Source organism: Cylas formicarius, unplaced genomic scaffold (genome assembly GCF_029955315.1).
Source record: "Cylas formicarius isolate icCylForm1 unplaced genomic scaffold, icCylForm1.1 PGA_scaffold_1__22_contigs__length_36826433, whole genome shotgun sequence".
Classification (NCBI taxonomy): domain Eukaryota; kingdom Metazoa; phylum Arthropoda; class Insecta; order Coleoptera; family Brentidae; genus Cylas; species Cylas formicarius.
Genome location: NW_026844264.1, coordinates 23,668,707 through 23,686,744, shown reverse-complemented (window position 1 = coordinate 23,686,744; position 18,038 = coordinate 23,668,707). Strand labels below are relative to the sequence as shown.

General features: G+C 32.9%; 1 protein-coding gene across 2 annotated transcripts; it reads left to right on the top strand.

Annotated features, from left to right (window-relative positions):
• Nucleotides 1-204: 204 nt before the first annotated feature.
• Nucleotides 205-17,772, top strand: LOC132696521 (venom dipeptidyl peptidase 4-like). Of its 2 annotated transcripts, XM_060661389.1 has the most exons (16): nucleotides 205-617; nucleotides 5,457-5,544; nucleotides 6,372-6,491; nucleotides 8,231-8,325; nucleotides 10,179-10,253; nucleotides 12,189-12,241; nucleotides 12,296-12,489; nucleotides 13,114-13,283; nucleotides 13,877-14,104; nucleotides 14,160-14,380; nucleotides 14,823-15,042; nucleotides 15,978-16,156; nucleotides 16,216-16,410; nucleotides 16,813-16,973; nucleotides 17,336-17,547; nucleotides 17,617-17,772. In XM_060661389.1, exons 1-16 carry the CDS (start codon nucleotides 594-596, stop codon nucleotides 17,710-17,712), a joined length of 2,331 nt encoding a protein of 776 aa, XP_060517372.1. In that variant the 5' UTR covers nucleotides 205-593; the 3' UTR covers nucleotides 17,713-17,772. The 2 variants fall into 2 exon arrangements, with proteins under 2 accessions (XP_060517372.1, XP_060517373.1); XM_060661390.1 differs by lacking the exon at nucleotides 205-617 and having other exon boundaries at nucleotides 5,526-5,544; nucleotides 8,250-8,325.
• The last annotated feature ends 266 nt before the right edge of the window (nucleotides 17,773-18,038 follow it).

Below are 18,038 nucleotides of genomic sequence, written 5' to 3'. Positions count from 1 at the left end.
TTCTCCAATCTTTTATACTATAAAAGATTTATTGTGAAACATATCCCTAATTAGATGTCAATGTCACTTTTAGGTTTTTTAAAATTTGACCAGAACGATCAAGACAAAAGACGAGCAGTGTATAACATCAGAAGCAAACCAGGTTACAATAGGTTTCCGTGAGAGGAAAACCGTATAATCATTTGTCCGTATTCCCCCACATACAGTCGGTCTGCGACGATTCCCATTTAAAACTTTCACTTCAGTCGCTAAACATCCATCCAGCAAGCAAACACATCGCTTCCTTCTGCAGCGTATATTTAAACCGTATCGTTTCGTTGGCGTAGCAATAAATTTTTTGTTTGTCACGCGAGTCTTACGTATTTTTTGTTTATCTTCGATCGATATTAAATGAGGAAGATTTCAGATTACACTGATAAGCGTGTGGAATTTGCAGTGTTGTAAAGAAATTAGACTGGTTGTATATTATGTTTAATTATTTTACGATTTTAATCCCGGCAAGGCAGTCAGTATCGGGTGCGCGAAAACCGAGACGAAACGTTTTATGAGACCGAGTGTTGCGGAGTGCGGTGAACTTGCGAAAGAATTTAATAATGCTTCCAATATTACAAAAACTGGTGAGTGCGAAAACTTAACCTAAACTGCGTGAAAGGGCCATGGTTCGATAGTTCTACATCACCACCAAACTCCACGATTGTTTACTAAACATTCACTAATTCCGTTCACGAGCTTCCTTTGAATAATTTTTGTATACAGAACTCCCAATATCAACGATGACAAAAGGGACGAAAATGTCGAACTGAACCGAGTATGTTTTGTCCACATCCTGAAAAACCATCGTAGCGTACTTTTTCTTCTGCCCATACAGACGCTTACCAACACGGAATGTCGCACGCTTTGCCTGAACTCTAAAATAATCTAGGGAACAACCTTCAAACGGTGCAAACAGCCTTTGAAGATATTCGATATAGACCTGTGATGGCAAATTTTCATTCTTTTTAAATTAAATTTAAATTAAAATTTTGTCTTGAAAATCCAAAAATTCACTTGATGATTAAAAGTACTCAGTGCGAAATTTTAATCCTAGTGCAAAACAAAGATGCTGGTCCAAAACTCGTGATATTCAATCAAAAGCTTTCCAAAAACGTGTCTATGAATTGATTTGTTTTTATTATATTGAATAATTAATATTACAATTAATAATTTACTGTTTTCCCAAAAGTAAACACCATCCGTCTACGGGCGATTCTGACACTTTTATTATTATTCTGATCGTCAACTTAAATCCATTATCGTATTATAATTACAATGGATATGCTACTAGCATTATAGGCGCAGCCCTTCCTCAAAAATATTGGAAATCTATTACTGCATAAACATATTAGTTTTCTTTTATATATGGAAAACCATCCATCTGAACGTTTGCCTTCTGGCATATCTGCCTCCGCTTAATATTCCATATCTTGTTTATGTGTCCATGAAAAGTAATCAGGCTTTTAAAGTTTCTCTAGATATTAAACTATTTCGCTTGATGAGAAGAAAAGTACGATTGAGTTTTCTAGTTCTAGTTTAGATTGTTGTAGATGATTTTTATCGAATCTCTATTGAAATAACACTCAAAATTTTTTTCTTATCGGAGATAAAGAAAACTAGCTAAAACTATGATTAAACGCGGGAGTTGTTTGATGCAGTTGTGTTCATATCAATTCGGTCTTTATTGTCATAAATTAATAAATTTAGTTGACAATGAAAAACAAACTAAGAATCGGAGGTCTTATCGTCTAGGAAAAATAGGCATAGTTAGCACAAATGTAGAGATATACTTCTATATATATTATTGAGTGCAATAATGGCAACAGCTATTTTTAGTTAATTGTACCATAAAACGCGCACATTTGAATTTTAACAACGCAGAACACCGGCACATCGTTATCTTACTTCAGTTCCGCTAGAGTTGGCGCCACGATGATTTTTTGATTTTAAAAAACTAGTAACTCAATCTTCTTTTAGCTTTCATATATCAATATAGGACGCGTGTGTTTTCAAAGTAGAAAAAAATGCTTCTGACACATTACTCTAAAAAACATCTTTTAGTGAAACTGACTAAAGAAGTTTAAGCATTACGCAAAGAAAAATGCGAACAGGCGCGAATTTTCAATTTTTTGAAAATGTGAATCTCGACGGTACTTATCCAAATGTTATACCATTTCAAAAATACCATGGAAAAAATTTAATGACTTAATGGATTTGCTAAAATGTCACAGTCACTTTTATAATGTGCTTTGAAAATAGTACGTTTTATTTATTTTCCCAAAACCATGATAATTCTTGTTTCTTAAAATTTTAAGCACAGTAGCTCTCTACCAAAAACAATAGGTCCGTTGTTTTTAATTGTTTACGTGTTAAAAGACTTCTTATCTGTTTGTTGATTCTTTTATTTTAGAAATAATACCTACTTCCACATGTATCGGTCGGTTGTTTTTAGTTATAGCTTTTCCAGCTTGTTTTTTTTTAAGTTACTACTATTCACCTATCTCGCAAATCAACCTGCCGAATTATATTTTTATACATATTTTTATAATAAAATGATGTTAAAACATTCATCTACTGTTTTATTGAGAATTTTTTTATCAAAATATTGCACTTTATTTGTAAAATTGATGTGTGCAAAAAAAAATCAATATTCATCTACTGTTTTATTGAGAACTTTTTTATCAAAATATTGCACTTTATTTGTAAAATTGGTGTGTGCAAAAAAAAATCAATAACGGCACAAAACTTAAAAGCATTTAAAAAAGAACCTCCAAAAATATTTCTTGTTTTGAAAAGAGAATAATACAAATGAACATATAATTATAAAGACATATTAAGACATGTAATAAGTAGGAGAGTTGATATGAGTTATCTCACAATTTCAGTTTTTATTTTCCTAAATCACTAATTTTCTCGGAACTATTATTTTGTGGATGATCCACTGTTCCACTCAGTGAGCGATATATGTGAAAAAAAACAGTCTAAGATTATGTTTATCTACTTTTTTACTATCGGTAGATGATTAAAACATTTTAGTTTGTTGTGGACAGAAGAGCGCTTGACCAAGGAAGAATGGGGAATAGAAAGTCTAACTTTATTATTCTGACGAGTCAAGTGAAAGGTTTGAATACTTGTAATCATATTAAATAAACAGTCCCCAGAATAAACAGCGATGGAAGCATTGTTTTTAATCTCAAGAAGTATGTAAGTTTCCTAGCGTGGACCTTTTGAAGAACAAAAACCTTTTTGCGAAGATGTGTCTTGGTTTGTATATTATGGGTATGAAAAACACGGCCTTGGGCTCTAATAACGTTTGTGTCATTAAGAATTGGCCATATAGTGGAGAAACTTTAAGATGATGTATTAATATACTGAAATATTCTTCCTTACTATAATATAGGGGGTGTTTTATTTCCAATATTCGCAAATGATGTGCAAATATTTTAAAAAGAAGAGTAAAAGAGGCGTACACGTATTATATTATTAGGCGTATTATGGATGTGGCAAGAGACACTGTAGGCTGTAGATGGTTGAAATTCATGACATAATACTTATATGCTGATTTAAAAAAAACCGTAGCTTGATTGCCAACTGCAACCACCAGGAGATGTTTCTTAGATCGCTCCATGTTATATTATACTAATTCTAATGAACTCATTTCGGTGTTGTTGGATTTTAGCAGCTTTCCTGGGTTAGGAAAGTATTGAATTCAGCAACATACATTTGTCAAGTAGCCTGCGTGTGCCTGCTAAGATCTGTGGCATTCAACGGACATGTTGATGGATCTCCGTCCACCATCTCTACTACTACTTAATCCACCCTAGAGGTCACTGCTTTTACCCATTTGTCACGAAATGTCGCCGCGTAAAGAATTCTAAAAGTCTGCTTAAAAAATTGCAATTCATCCAACAGCGTTCTAATAATAACCACTGAATTTCATCCTTTTCTATTGTTCAGACAAACACGATATTTTAACTGCCTCGGACGTAGATATAAATATATGTAATCTCGAATCTTTGGCGGAAACTAAACGAATTAATTTCGCAAAGTCGAATAACGTTTCGGACAGAATCTACATTTGGTTTGTGCAGGAACTTTTTAGCATTGTAACGAATATTCTGAATAAAGATTGGTCAATAATCAAGAAATATGTGCTTTAACCTGTGACAACATTAACGCACATTTCTGCGACTGAACTATAATTTGAAATAATAAATTATAAGAAACTACCTTAGGGTAATGCAAATTGGGCAATTATAGATTAAATCGTAACTTTTGCACCTTGCTATTAGCCATTATTTAAAAAACACTTACACACACATCTAGAACTTCGATACACCGCCAGTGGACATCAGATAAATTTTATTTTTAACGTGGTTGCGTGCTATGGGTTTTCATTTAATGATTTGTTGGTGGTAGTAAAGTCCTTTACAAAAAATGATACGAAAAACTCGGCCTTGGGCTGTATTGGAAACGTCTCAGTGTTCAGTTTTAAAAAATATATTTTGACAGATATTAACGGATGTGTTATTAAATTAAATATTCTTCCTTACTAATATAGAGGAAGTTTTATATTAAATATTCGCAAATTATGTGCAAATAAAAAAGAAGATTAACCGAAGCGTACACTCCTTTTTCCCCTACAGCTTACGCAGAATGATAGACAATAAATAAATAAATTAATAAATTTAAGAACTAAACGACAGATGTTTGCGATTCTATGAAAAACTAGGAGAAATGCTTATTGCTAAACAAATTATTGCAAATCGATTTAACCATCGGCATCAGTACTAGTGTCAACCCTAGATGTGCGTATACTGAGTTCGTCCTAATTGGTTCGTTCTTTAGTTGTGGAAATTTCGAAATAGGTACCTGAATCTCTTATAGAACGCTATAAATCTCAGGATAATGGAAAAAATTTGGAACTAAAATCACTATGGCGGAAACTCTCCGCCTTTATGCTTAATGGTTTACCCGTGTGCCTGTCGCTCAATATTGTCTGTCTAAAAGTCTGTCTGCTACTCTAGATTGTGCCCACTTTTAACTTAATTAAATTAGTAATCTCATAAAGTTATGAGAGATGCTGTAGCAAAATTGTTTCGTTTTATTAATCAATAATTTCGTTCTGAATTACGAAATTTTATTTTTTATTGTAGACCTTATAGCATAATTGCAACAAAAATCTAAAAAACGGTAAAATTTTGTGTGAGAAGGCGGAAGGAGTCTAATCAAAACTAACCAAAACTCTAAAATTTCGTCCAGAAAGAGACAGTAGTGATGAATTTTCTATTTTTTATTAAAATGCAGAATCAATTTTTTGCCATGCAATTCTATGCTTTGTATGGTACCTCATCAATTACTGAATCTTTCTTTAGTGTTAGATAAAATTGACAAGAAGTTTAATTTTATGTACTTATTTTTAGGGACCCAAGCCGTGGCTCAAAATTACCATCGCCCTAGTGATATTGGCAACAACGGTGACTCTTATAGTAATATTTACAGTTCCTGGAAGTAAGTAACCAAAGCACATCAACAATAGTTTTATTTTTGTCCGCGGATACATTTGTCCTTTTATTAGATCCACTTTGTTCGTTTGCCGTGTGCGGCATTATTTTCTCCGACAAACAAATTAATTCATATTTATTTTAATGTACGCAAGTAGTGACAAATAAATAACACCTTCAAGGTCCAAAGTACCGTAGTTAATGCCAACAAACTACAAGGATTTTAATGGCATCGCTTCTTTAGCGGAAAATAAGTAATTCCCATAAATTGTAAGGCGACGCAAGTGAAACTTTTCGCATAAGTTGTGTGCATGCAAGTTTTATTTGCCATTTTATAAAGCCTATTGATTAATAGTCAAAGAGAAATGAACATTACGTTTACGATGCCACTTTAAGAACCCATAAGGGGACGTTTGTCGCTCGAGCTAGCAGTTAATTCTGTTATTTTTTCATTAGGTATTAGGTATTAAGTTGAAAATGTGGCGAACTTCAAAAAAATATTGATAGGGAATATTAAATATGCATATGCATGAGTCATTTCCAAAATATTACAGTACCATATCTTCTAAACCTTCAGAACTGTTTTCATGTTAAAATATCTATATTTAGATCAAAACTAACCAAAAAATATCTATTATTTAAAAGAATAGATTTATGTGTTGGATCATTCAGTTCTGCGTCATCTTGTATTTTTGAAATTTGTCATAAAAAATTTAACCACACTATTCATTTTTGTAGTAACTGATTAAAGCGTAAATAATAATCAATGCAGAAAAGTATATATTTTGGATATAGTATTGGTTTTCTTTGTATTTGAATGTGTTTCGGTTGCAGTTATCAGAAATAGCAGCAGCGACAGCGACGATGTCGTTTCCGATAAATCTGCATTCACTCTCGAAGAATACTTAAGAGGCACTTTCAGTTGCGCTTCGTGGGACGGTACATGGTTAACAGGTAATAAAAATATTTTACTGTTAGGATAAATATCATGCACGATCTAATAAAAATGAAAGGCAACCTTTGCCAGTAGTCTTTTCATAACTGAAGAATATCATTGAATATCGATTAATCAACTGGAATGGTAATGTAAAGTTGAAGAAATTATTGAACTAACCAAATATGAAACTGTGGATCCCCTCGCCTGTCGCCAAATGTATTCCTTGGGTTGTCAATTACAACGTTTGTTAATGTTGGTTAAATACAGTTAGAATAGCTGTTGTTTTTCTCTTATCACCCTAGTGTGAGATGTCAAAATGACAAATAAATAAATGACATAATTACCATTTACGCTACTGATCAGTACAAACACTCCTACAATGTACTAACTCGCACTGTCGTTCTCCACATTACTGCGACATCCCGACACGTTTTACAATAATAGATAACACATACACGTATAGAGATGAAACAGGAATAGATTGTAATGTACGAGGTTTGTTCAAAAACTTTCAAGTTTTACCAAAAAGTATATATTTATTTATCAAAATTAATGTTGTCCCCTTCAAAGTAATCCTCCCCAGATAAAATGCACTTTTGCCAGCGTTTTTTCCAATTTTCGAAGCACTTCTGGTAAGCACTTTCTGATTGAGTTCTTCCAGCGATTTTTTCTTTATCTCCTCAATAGTTCCAAACCTTCACTTTTGGGAACAGTAAAAAGTCGCAGGGGCCATATCCGATCAATATGGTGGGCTGAGGCATGATTGTTGTTCTGTATTTGGACAAAAAGTTAGACACTAGCAACGATCAGTGAGCAGGCGCATTATCGCGATGGAAAATCCATGAATTATTTTCCTACAATTCCGGACGTTTCCTTCGTATTGCTTCTCACAAACGGCTCATAACTTCAATGTATTACTCTTTATTGACCTTGTGGTAAGAAATCTTGGTGTACTACGCCACGATAATAAAAAAAAATACATGATTTTTCAGTATTGCCGATTCTGGGTTTTTCCATTGGGACGATTGAGCTTTGGTTTCTACGTCATAATCATTACTCATAATTCCTCACCAGTTATGATCCTTTACGTCATTTAACAGCTACTGAGCGATGCTTTTGCTGCTACACGTTTCGTGCCCAAAACATTACAAGTGTTTTGCAGCACTGTATTTCAATTTTTACACAAATATTTATGTCAAATTCTGTGTTCCATTTTTTTTACAGCAGAAAATCGCCGAGCACACAAAACAAGTCTAACGCGTCTGTCTCACAAAAAAAGTAAACGTGCAAACTGGCTGAAACTGTGAACATATGTTAGGGACATGTGTATCACCATAACAAAAAAAAATTTCGAAGATCGAATGTATATAGTCCGCCCAATTTCAAAGTTCACCTTACTTTTTGAACACACCTTAGGAACTAAATGATTCTATCAGTTATATCAGACATGATTTAATGTTTCTTGGTTAAGTACATTAGTAAGTCTCCTCGACTTCTCACAAAATAATTCTGTTATGAACTTTAAAAAAGAATATATAGAAGACCAATATACAAATTTTTGAGTTTAAGCGTTCTGTGATTCTTCTTAAGTTTTGGAAAACTGTCTTTGTGGATTGACATTATGCTTCAAATTTTCTGTAGATGAGAACGCGAGACAAAAATTAATATGGTTGTTATTTCTGGCGTACGCTATTTTCAAAAGCTTTAATGTATCCTCATAGAAAATTTCCTCACATTAACGTAGAATATTTTTCAGGGTCATCATTTTATTTCAGGGACATTTACGGCAACTACGTTGTGTTCGACGTCTCGACCAAAGTGGCCGCGCTTCTTTTGAATGGCACAGTATTAGTAAGTAGATTTCTGTTTCGATAAAATTCGGTCACGGTTAATGTTTGTTGCAAAACGAAATCACGCAAATAATGCATAATTAAAGCGCAACGTTCTAAATGTCCAGACGTTGCAACTTTTGCCTTATTTACCATTTTTATTTTGTAAGCTATTCGGTTTTTATACGCAAATTTTGATTGTCTTGTATTAAAGTCAAAAGCGCCGTTTTTTCTTAGAATATAATAAACCTTGATCCAATATTTGGTATAAAAATGTTCGTAGTTTTTTTGTTATACTTTGTGTTATGTAGTTAAATGCATATTGTTAATAAAAAAACGGAAGAAAATAAATTTGATATGATTTACAGGCAGGAAATCGGAAAACCATTTGGTTGTTTGTGAAAAACGCAAGGGGAAAGTTTATGTACAGTTACAATTCTAAACACAAATAGGCTGGAAAATTCCAGGATTAATGAAATCGGGTGGTTGAGTTTGTAATATCCAGTTTTATTAGAACGAACGAAACAGTATTTCTGTTTTCGATAATGATCACAAAGACTTCAACATTTATACTGCAACTGATTCTGCATGTCACTAAATACAATCAAAATATCTTTAATTTGTTATAACTGTTATAAAAAATTATTAGTGAATATAAAGTAATCAATAGGTGTAAATTATGGATAGCTTTGATTGGTAGAACAAAAAAACCTACTACTACCTAAAACTACGTCTAAAATTTACATTTGTTCGATACAACATATACTTGAATCAAATAATCTTTGCGTGCACGTCAAACAAGACGATGTTTCTTGTGTTGTGTTCTTCTGTCCCTTTTGTTGTCTTTCTCCCTTACGAATTAGTCTTGTGTTACATGTTCTATTCATCAACGATTAAAACTTCCAGTAATTTTACTCCTGCTGATGTTACGGCAGTTGATAACCGGATGCAGACGGATGGCTCTAGGATTGAACGCTTTAAAATAGTTTGAATGTCTCACTTAAGGTTTAAATGAATGTCACTTTTTGATTCCACATAAAAAAAAAGTTTGTTCATTCTATACAGATTTTCGGTTTAAATATAAAAATTTGTTTTTATAGTTTTTATGCAATATGAGCATTGAAGACTGTCAATTCAGTAGAAAGCTTTACAGACAGACAAGACATTCAATTCAATTTCTTTTCACTTAATTTTCCCTGTAATTCGCATATTCTTTTATCTAATTTATTCAATTATTATCCCTTAATTATGAAATTCTGCTATTAAGTTAATTTTTCAATTGTGATCTGGTTTACAAAAAACCTAAAAAATTGATTATTATTACATGCAGCTTTTGAAGAATATGTATAACAACATTTTTTTCTATGTGGAACTAAACAAAGTTGTGTTAATTTCTTGCATAGTATTGAAAAATAAAGGCGAAAAGAAAACAACGTCAAGATCCAAAAACATTGTCTAAGAACTAGGGGATTTTTATTCCTGAAAAGGTATACAGAGAAATCTGAATTTAAGTTTTTGCTCCGAATCCAGGTTTGGTTTCTATCTACACTAATCAACAAGTTGACTATGTTTTTAGGACAATCTAAAGGCAAACTTCATTGTGACCCACTTTCATTGACAGTTGTAAATCTGACAACATACAGTTCGAATATATCTGATGTAATAAAAATTATGTGGTTAAAGAAGAAACCTATTACGTTTTTCAGAAACGAATAAAATAAGATAAACCGCAACTGCACTCAGACAAGTCACTACATCATTGGTTTCATTTTATCAATCTAAAATCATTCCAATTTTATAACGTGATTACGTTAAATCGATATCGAGCCGAAATCTTTTGTAAAATAAATATTGATTAATTTATGACATTTTTAGGCAAGCTATACGTCACCGTCCATATCACTTTCAAATGATGGAACGTACGTTTTAATCCGACACAATGAAACGTCTGTAAGTATTTATTATCGTTATTATCGCCTTCGAAATTATACAATAATTGTTTGAGTTCAAGTACAATTATTTAATTGTATAATTAGTATTATTCAAGTTGACTTTTTTAAATATGGAAACGTTTTTGAATAAGAGTATTTCCTGGCGAAAGACAATTTTTGTTTTAATTATTACCTCATATTTAAACAATTAGGAGCTAATGCGCATCGTAAATGCTTGAATATTTTCACAAGGCTGCACCGCCTGCGCTGTTAGTTAATATTTATTGCCAATAAATCGAGTGAATGTACCCGTAAAGGATCTCCGTTGCTTAACACAAAGCGCATTTGGAATCTTAAATAAGTTTCTAAAGATTGTTCAACAACAAATGTCTAGAAATAGTTCGCATATACCCCAAACATTTTTAGAGACTATATTCCTAATAGCTTTGGAAGAGTTGTTGGCAATAAAAAATATAATTAATTTTACTAGGGAAGATTATGTGGAGAAAATGACAATCGAAACTAGAAGTCAAAAATATTTCTGAAAGTTGATATCTGCCTAGCTAAAAAATAAAATAAAAATAAAGAAACAAACTTGTCCTCTTTTTTTTGTTTTTTCTTCGCCACCTTAGGCAGATATTTGGCTATATGAACAACGCTGGATATATAAAGAGGACAAGACGCACCACTGTTTTGCATATTTCAACCTGATTCTTTTTATTGCACATTTTATCTTCTCTAAAATATTTAAAGTAAAATAAGTACTTAAAGTAAATAGAAAGTACAGTTACAGTTTTTGAAATATCTTTTTTTTTGTAAAAATATTTACTTTTTATATAAGTGTTAATTAAATTCTTAAAGTTTCAATAATTTTACTCTTTTTGAACCTGATTCTCATCTGACTGTCTTCAAATATCACAACTTATTAATTCTTACTAACAATCAAGTAAAAATTAGCTCTGTGATTTATAAAAACATGCTTTGTTGTTAGTTGTTTAAGATGAATATGTAACATCAGGAACATTTTCATAAAATCAATGTTTACATTTGTCTCACCAAGTAACAAAAAAATTTGAATAATGTTCGCGCAAAATCATTTGATGAGTTGATCTGGTTAGTGAGTTAGATAAAAAAATGCTGTTAAAATTATCAATCTTCTGTTTGCCCTACAAAACATTATAAGAAAGGAATCTATATTTGAGTTAGGTTGTAGTTTATATAAAATTAAACTATTTAAAAAACTTTGGAAAAAACGCAGCGATAGCTGCTAAAAAATAATAATAATAATGACTTTATTTGAATAATATGATATGACAAAGTTATTGCAAAGAAGTAATATCATTAAACTGTCCAGGTTTGGCGCAAGTCTAGCCTTTGGCTAGCTTATTGAACCAAACAGAGATAAGCATAGTTTAATAATACTATGTTAATCCTATAAAAATTTTACCTATAGAAAGTACTGTAATTACATCTGTGGAAATAAGTTACAAAGAGAACAAATATATATAATAATTGTATATAACATTGGAGGAGAATTAATTGGTTTTATAACATTTTGGAACTCCGTGATATTGTACTATATTACTAATTATAGTTTAAGCCTGTTAATAGAGATTTAGAAGATATTTTTTATATTTTAATTTGAAATTATGTAATGTCAAGAAACTGGTTGGGAATTAAGTTGAAATACTTTAGGGGTTTGTATGAAAATGAGCGCTGAAAGTTTGCAGTGTTATAATGTGGCATGGTTAGTTTGGCATAAGTTTTCAAATAATTAAAACCTTGATCATATATACTTTTTTAGTAGAATACTTTAATTTTTTACCCCACTATTCATATCAATTATAATTCGATGCTATTATTATGAAAATGTTGTTACAGAAAATCTTGGCCATCAAAGTTTCCTGATTTACAAAGCTTGCCTATTTTTATATGTTAATGTTCATTATTCCAGGTGTTTCGACATTCTACAACAGCACAATATACCTTATTAGAAATAACTACAGGGTAAGTTTCATTTACAATTGATAGATTATTTTAGGTTAATAATTAACTTTTCAGCAAAACTTATGAGGTGAATTCTGGAAACCCTATACAGTTAGCAAAATTTGACAACACCGGTCACGGGTTTGCCTACGTTGTAGAAAACAGTATACACTACGTACCAGAGGCTTCCAACGTTGACAGTCCAGAATTGGTTGCGTCTGGAGAGCCGGGGGTCATATATTGCGGAGTTCCAGATTGGGTATATGAAGGTAACTCTATAAGAACTACGTTAAAGAAATATAAATAAAAAAATACTTTTTAAATCTGAAGCAAGGAAATCTCGTTTGGGCAAGTTTGGTTAGTGAAATTACCACAGTATAATATATACAATACACCTCAATACAGCTATTAAAATGACCGATTTTCTACTACTTTCCTTCAAAATGAGACAGTCAGTGTCTTTAAAATATTTATTTATTGAGTTCATACTTGCAATATGAATATTTTACTGTTTCCAAGCATAATCCAGCGGAATTTAAATGCTGCTTTAGCTATGACGCTATCAAAGCTTACCTTTCCAAGGTTGATGAATTAGCTCAGTAAAACTTTTACACATCGCATTTAGGACAAAAAATCCGAAAATTAACTTAAAACATTTCATGTAAATTTTCTGTTTGGAAGCTTTTGCAGCTTCAGCTGCTTTTCGCTAGTTAATTTTTTTGCTACGACTTGTGCAGCTTCAGCTACTTTTCGCTAGTTAATTTTTTTGCTCCGGCTTGTATGTCCTTTTGGCAAAGTATATTTATTCTATATTAATATTCATTTCAATAAGTTCTAAAGCAAATACCTACATACATACCTGACATTGAACAATAATTAGGTTGTTTTTTTAGAGGAAGTATTTGGTGGCGATTCTGCGATGTGGTTTTCCCCTGACGGAAAAAAATTAGCATATGCTGTTTTCAACGATACGAATGTTCTGGACTTTTCATATTTCGTCTATGGTACTCCAGGCTCCCTAGACGATCAGTATCCTACCCTGACCACAATTAAATATCCAAAAGTAAGCATTTTTTATTATATTTTATATTTTTAACATTCAAAGGAAATTCGTATGTCAAAATGGTGGATGTACATTAATGTTATTGACAGGATGCACCCCACATTAGATAGCCGGTAACAGTAAGTATTGATTAAAATTAATTGATTTATTGACTTTATTTATCGGTTAAATAGGAACGAAATTTTGTGTTTGCTGTTTTTTCAAGTAGATTCAATAACGTAATTTTGTGTGGGGGAAAAGGGATTATAATTTTCAGAAATGTCTATTTTTATGGCCTTAGCGAATTTGTAAAGCGGGATATTGTTAACAGCTCCATTTCAACAGAGCTCTTGGTGTTGTAATGTTTCAGTGATATTGAGTTTTTCTAATGAAAAATTATCAATTCTTAATTACTTTAAACTTTTTTGAAAATTTTAAACCAAAATTTTTATTCAATGGCCCCTACATTAACACAGTTTTTTTTGTATGGCAAGGGAAAAATAAAATGTACTCAACAATTATTGAAATAAAATTTTGCGGTAACACAGAGTTCACATTGTTTTTATTATTTTAGAATCGTGATGTTTTGACGTATTTTTCTGTTATTATTTTAGGTAGGAACTCCCAATCCTTTGGTGAAAACTTTCGTTTACGATATAGATTCGAAACGATCAACCGAATTTACGTTAATAAGTTCTATAAATAACAGCGTGGAGGACAACGACTACGTATTATACGATCTGAGCTGGGTATCAGATCAAGAAATCGCTATGATTTCTACCAACAGAGTACAAAACGAATCTGTGATAATTAGGTGTAAAATAGACGGTAACTGCAGCGAGGTGAGTGGGGAATATCTTGCGCCATAAATAGTTGCGGCTTCAGAGATGTTTTTAGGAAGCTTCGTATAGACAGGAGAACGGTTGGTTACGTCCAAAAATCCCCCACTATAGTCAAAACGGATCATTAAAAATCGAGATTTTACCCCAACCTCAAGATGGTGATTTCTTCGAGCACTTAGTTTTAACAAATATCGCCAATAACTCTAGCTTGAGGCTTACGTACGGCAATAGAGTAGTGACTGCCTTTTACGGCTGGGATGAAGCTGAAGAACTTGTGTAAGTGTAGTAATACAGAAAAACAACCAATAGAAAACTAGTTCTATTCTGCCAAACCAATACTTCGCCACCTGCATTGTTAGTTTTGGTTATTTTTTTATAAGATTAATTGGATTGGTTGATAACGAAGTAAGTTTGGTGGTTTAAGTCTGCACTGAATATATTCCAGACAATGGAGCATTATTTTAATTTGAATCTTGTTTTTCCTGCATAATTCGGTTACTTTGAAAAATTTAATAATAATAAGGTAATGTTGTATATATTATGGTGCATAGGAAATTGTAAGGTCCAAAAAAAAAATTAAATATATTGAGAAATCGGTGAGATCTGATGTTTAAGAGTGACGTAACAAGAGGTTTTTCTGGTGATGTATCCTTATACTTTAAACAAAATATTTGTTAAAGCGAGCTTCAGTGTAAAATTCGGTTTGTAATTCTTCCAGCTATTACGTCGCTTCTGTGAATGCGACGCCATCGCAACAGCACGTATACGCTGTCAACACGGCAAATATCAACGATGACAAGTGTTTAACTTGTAACATGGTGGTCGATGGCGAGGAATGCAAATACGCCAAAGCAGATTTTAGCAAGGATTATTCGTATTTAGCCAAAATTTGCCAGGGCCCTGCACCCATTTACGTCACCGTCGATAATATAAAAAATGTAAGTTGGAGTTTTCCTTTTTTATAATATGTTCCGTGGGCTTTATTAAAGGGCTAAAGAACTACACTTATGGGCGTGAGTGAGCTAGATTCTGTTTTTATTTTTGAGGTAAGCAATGCACGGTTTTTAAAAGTTTTAAAAGTAACTGCGTTATGACATACAAATTGCAAACACCAAGTAAGTGTCGACTAAATGATCTTGAAAAAGTGGCTTTGGATTACAAAGACTCCAACATGCTTGTTTTATTAGCAAGAGAGATATGCAGTAAAACCATAAAAGTGGGACAAACTATACATCGAGTATTTGAGACATCCCCAGACTTCTACCTATCATATGCTATACATATTCAATAGGCGATACCGATGATTTCAGTGAATAAAACCGAATAGTGCCATGCAAATTGTTATAAGGAGAATTAATGACATTTATCTCCCGTCTATAAAATGCCTAATTACACACCGATCTAGCGTGCGGGAAACTTCACTTTTCACGTCAGTTTCGTTTCCCACGTATCCGAGCCACGCCTTGAATTTTGACGTTTGTCAATTCTGACGATCCTGTCACCGAATGTATTAGTGTTGTTTTTGCGAAAATATACCCAAAAACTAACGTTCGTAGATAAAGTATAGTATGCAACGCGTTCGGTAAACCTTTTAAGTCACTCGTTTATTAAACACTCACTCCGCCACGCTCCGCTCGTGTCAAATAAACTCGTGGACAAATGCCGTTTACCGCACTTGTTGCATAATATACTATTTTTTGTGAAATTAAGGAAAGTCTGACTGACTGGGACAAACATGTTTCCGTGTACTAGGCATATGCGGAGTGTTGCAATTTCTATGGCGCACAGTATATATTATTAAACCCATGATTTTATACAATAATTTAAAGAACAACAGCTTGAATTTTATTCTTCCTTCGTCTTATATATCTAGAATACGGATTCAATCGTATGGCAGAACAATACCTACGTTCGAGACCAAATATCTCGAAAGCTGCTTCCCTCTACCAAAGATCTCACTGTGCCAATTGAGGGCAACTTTGCCGCCAGGGTAAGATTGCTTTTACCGCCAAACTTCGACGAAGCGACAAAGTATCCTGCCATAGTTTACGTGTAAGTGTCAAAAGAGATTAAGCATTTCGTTGGAGGTCGAGTTTTCGCGGTTTTTTCAGGTACGGAGGACCGGAATCTAGTTCGATAGCTGATACATATTCATCGGGAATGGCAAACTATTTTGTTACAAACCGTTCCTACATCTACATCTACATAGATGGCAGAGGAAGCGACAGAGACGGGGATAACAAAATGTTCGAAATTTATCGAAAACTGGGAACTGTGGAAATCGAAGACCAAATCAATGTTACTAGGTAAACGTTGGTTGGGATCGGGAGTTGCCAACAGATCATTTAAAACTGCAACCGGTCTGACAGCCGTTATGGAAGTGTTTAACTAGTTTTCTATTTTATCCATTCAAATTATTTAAAAATCCGTTTTTTGTTTCTCCGAAATTAGTTAATTAATTAATTGTACAGTTGATTCAAAGATAAAAAATTATTTTAATTAGCTCTTTATCAATTTCTGCAGTCCTAAAATTTATCGAGATTAACCCGCTGTTTTGAGATTTTTTAAAATTTTCTGTGCAATGTTATACTTTTAAATTTTTGTGGGAAGCTTTGAATAACAATGCAAACATGAAAAATATTTAACTTTTTGGTTACTTTGCTTAATAAAACCTCTATTCCATAATATGTTCCATATATGTTTTGCAGGTACCTACAACAGACTTACCCCTTCATAGACCCCAGCAACACCGGTATATGGGGCTGGAGTTACGGAGGTTTCGCTTCTACATGGGCATTAGCGAAGGATTCGCGAAATGTGTTTAAATTTGCCTTGGCCGTGGCACCAGTAACCAGTTTCATCTACTACGGTAGATATTCTCTTTTAAATAAACGTACTAAAACTTAAACCGCAATTGGTCAATGAATTTACAGTTCGGCACAAATATTTTATTACTATTATTATTATTATTATCGAAACTGTATTAAAAATATACTTTGGATCAAGAACAAACATAAACACAGATTTAACCCCGTATTCACAAACGTATCAATCGAAAACAACTCTTCCCCCACTGCCGGTAGAATGTAATTTACGAAATAAAAGAATAAAGCTTTCCTGTGTGAATATTAGTATAAAAAAATAAATGTAGCAACTACTCACATGTGCTTAGAATGTGTTTTTTGGGTTATGAAGCAGATCGCAACTCTGTAATGTTTGTCTTTGATATAGATACCATTTACACTGAGAGGTACATGGGACTCCCAACCGAAGAAGATAATCTGCTGGGCTATAACAATACTGATTTAACAAGAAAGGTTGAAGCCCTGCGAAACAGGCTCTATTTCGTCATTCACGGAAATGCGGATGATAACGTTCACTACCAACAAACGATGCTTCTGGTAAAAGCTTTGGAAGTGGCGGATATCGACTTTTTGCAGCAGGTAAAATCACGTACCAAAATATTGATTGCGTTTAACATTATAATTAATCAACGCTTTTGCTTTTTGCAGAGTTACCCCGATGAGAACCACTCGTTGGGAAATGTGTATCCCCATCTGTATCACACGCTCGACTCCTTCTTTGCGTCATCATTCGGTCTCTCTTAATGCGTATGTGAATTGTTACGAACGGTGATTGTGTTGTACATACAAATATTTTAAATACATTTTTTTGTCATAAATTTGTTTTAATTTTTTATATTGAGAAGGAGAAAAACAACGATCAATAAATTAGCGAAAGATCCACCAATGGAAAAACAGAACTAAAAGAGCGCCAGAAGAATAATTGTGATCCAATTATAAGGCAAAATTATGGGTGTAGAGTTTAATGGAATGTCTCCGTAATTATTAAAGTCAGGAGATTGCTGTGGAGGAACGATTCTTAAAAAATAGTAGCACACAAAACACTTTGCATCGCATTTTAAATTATTGTA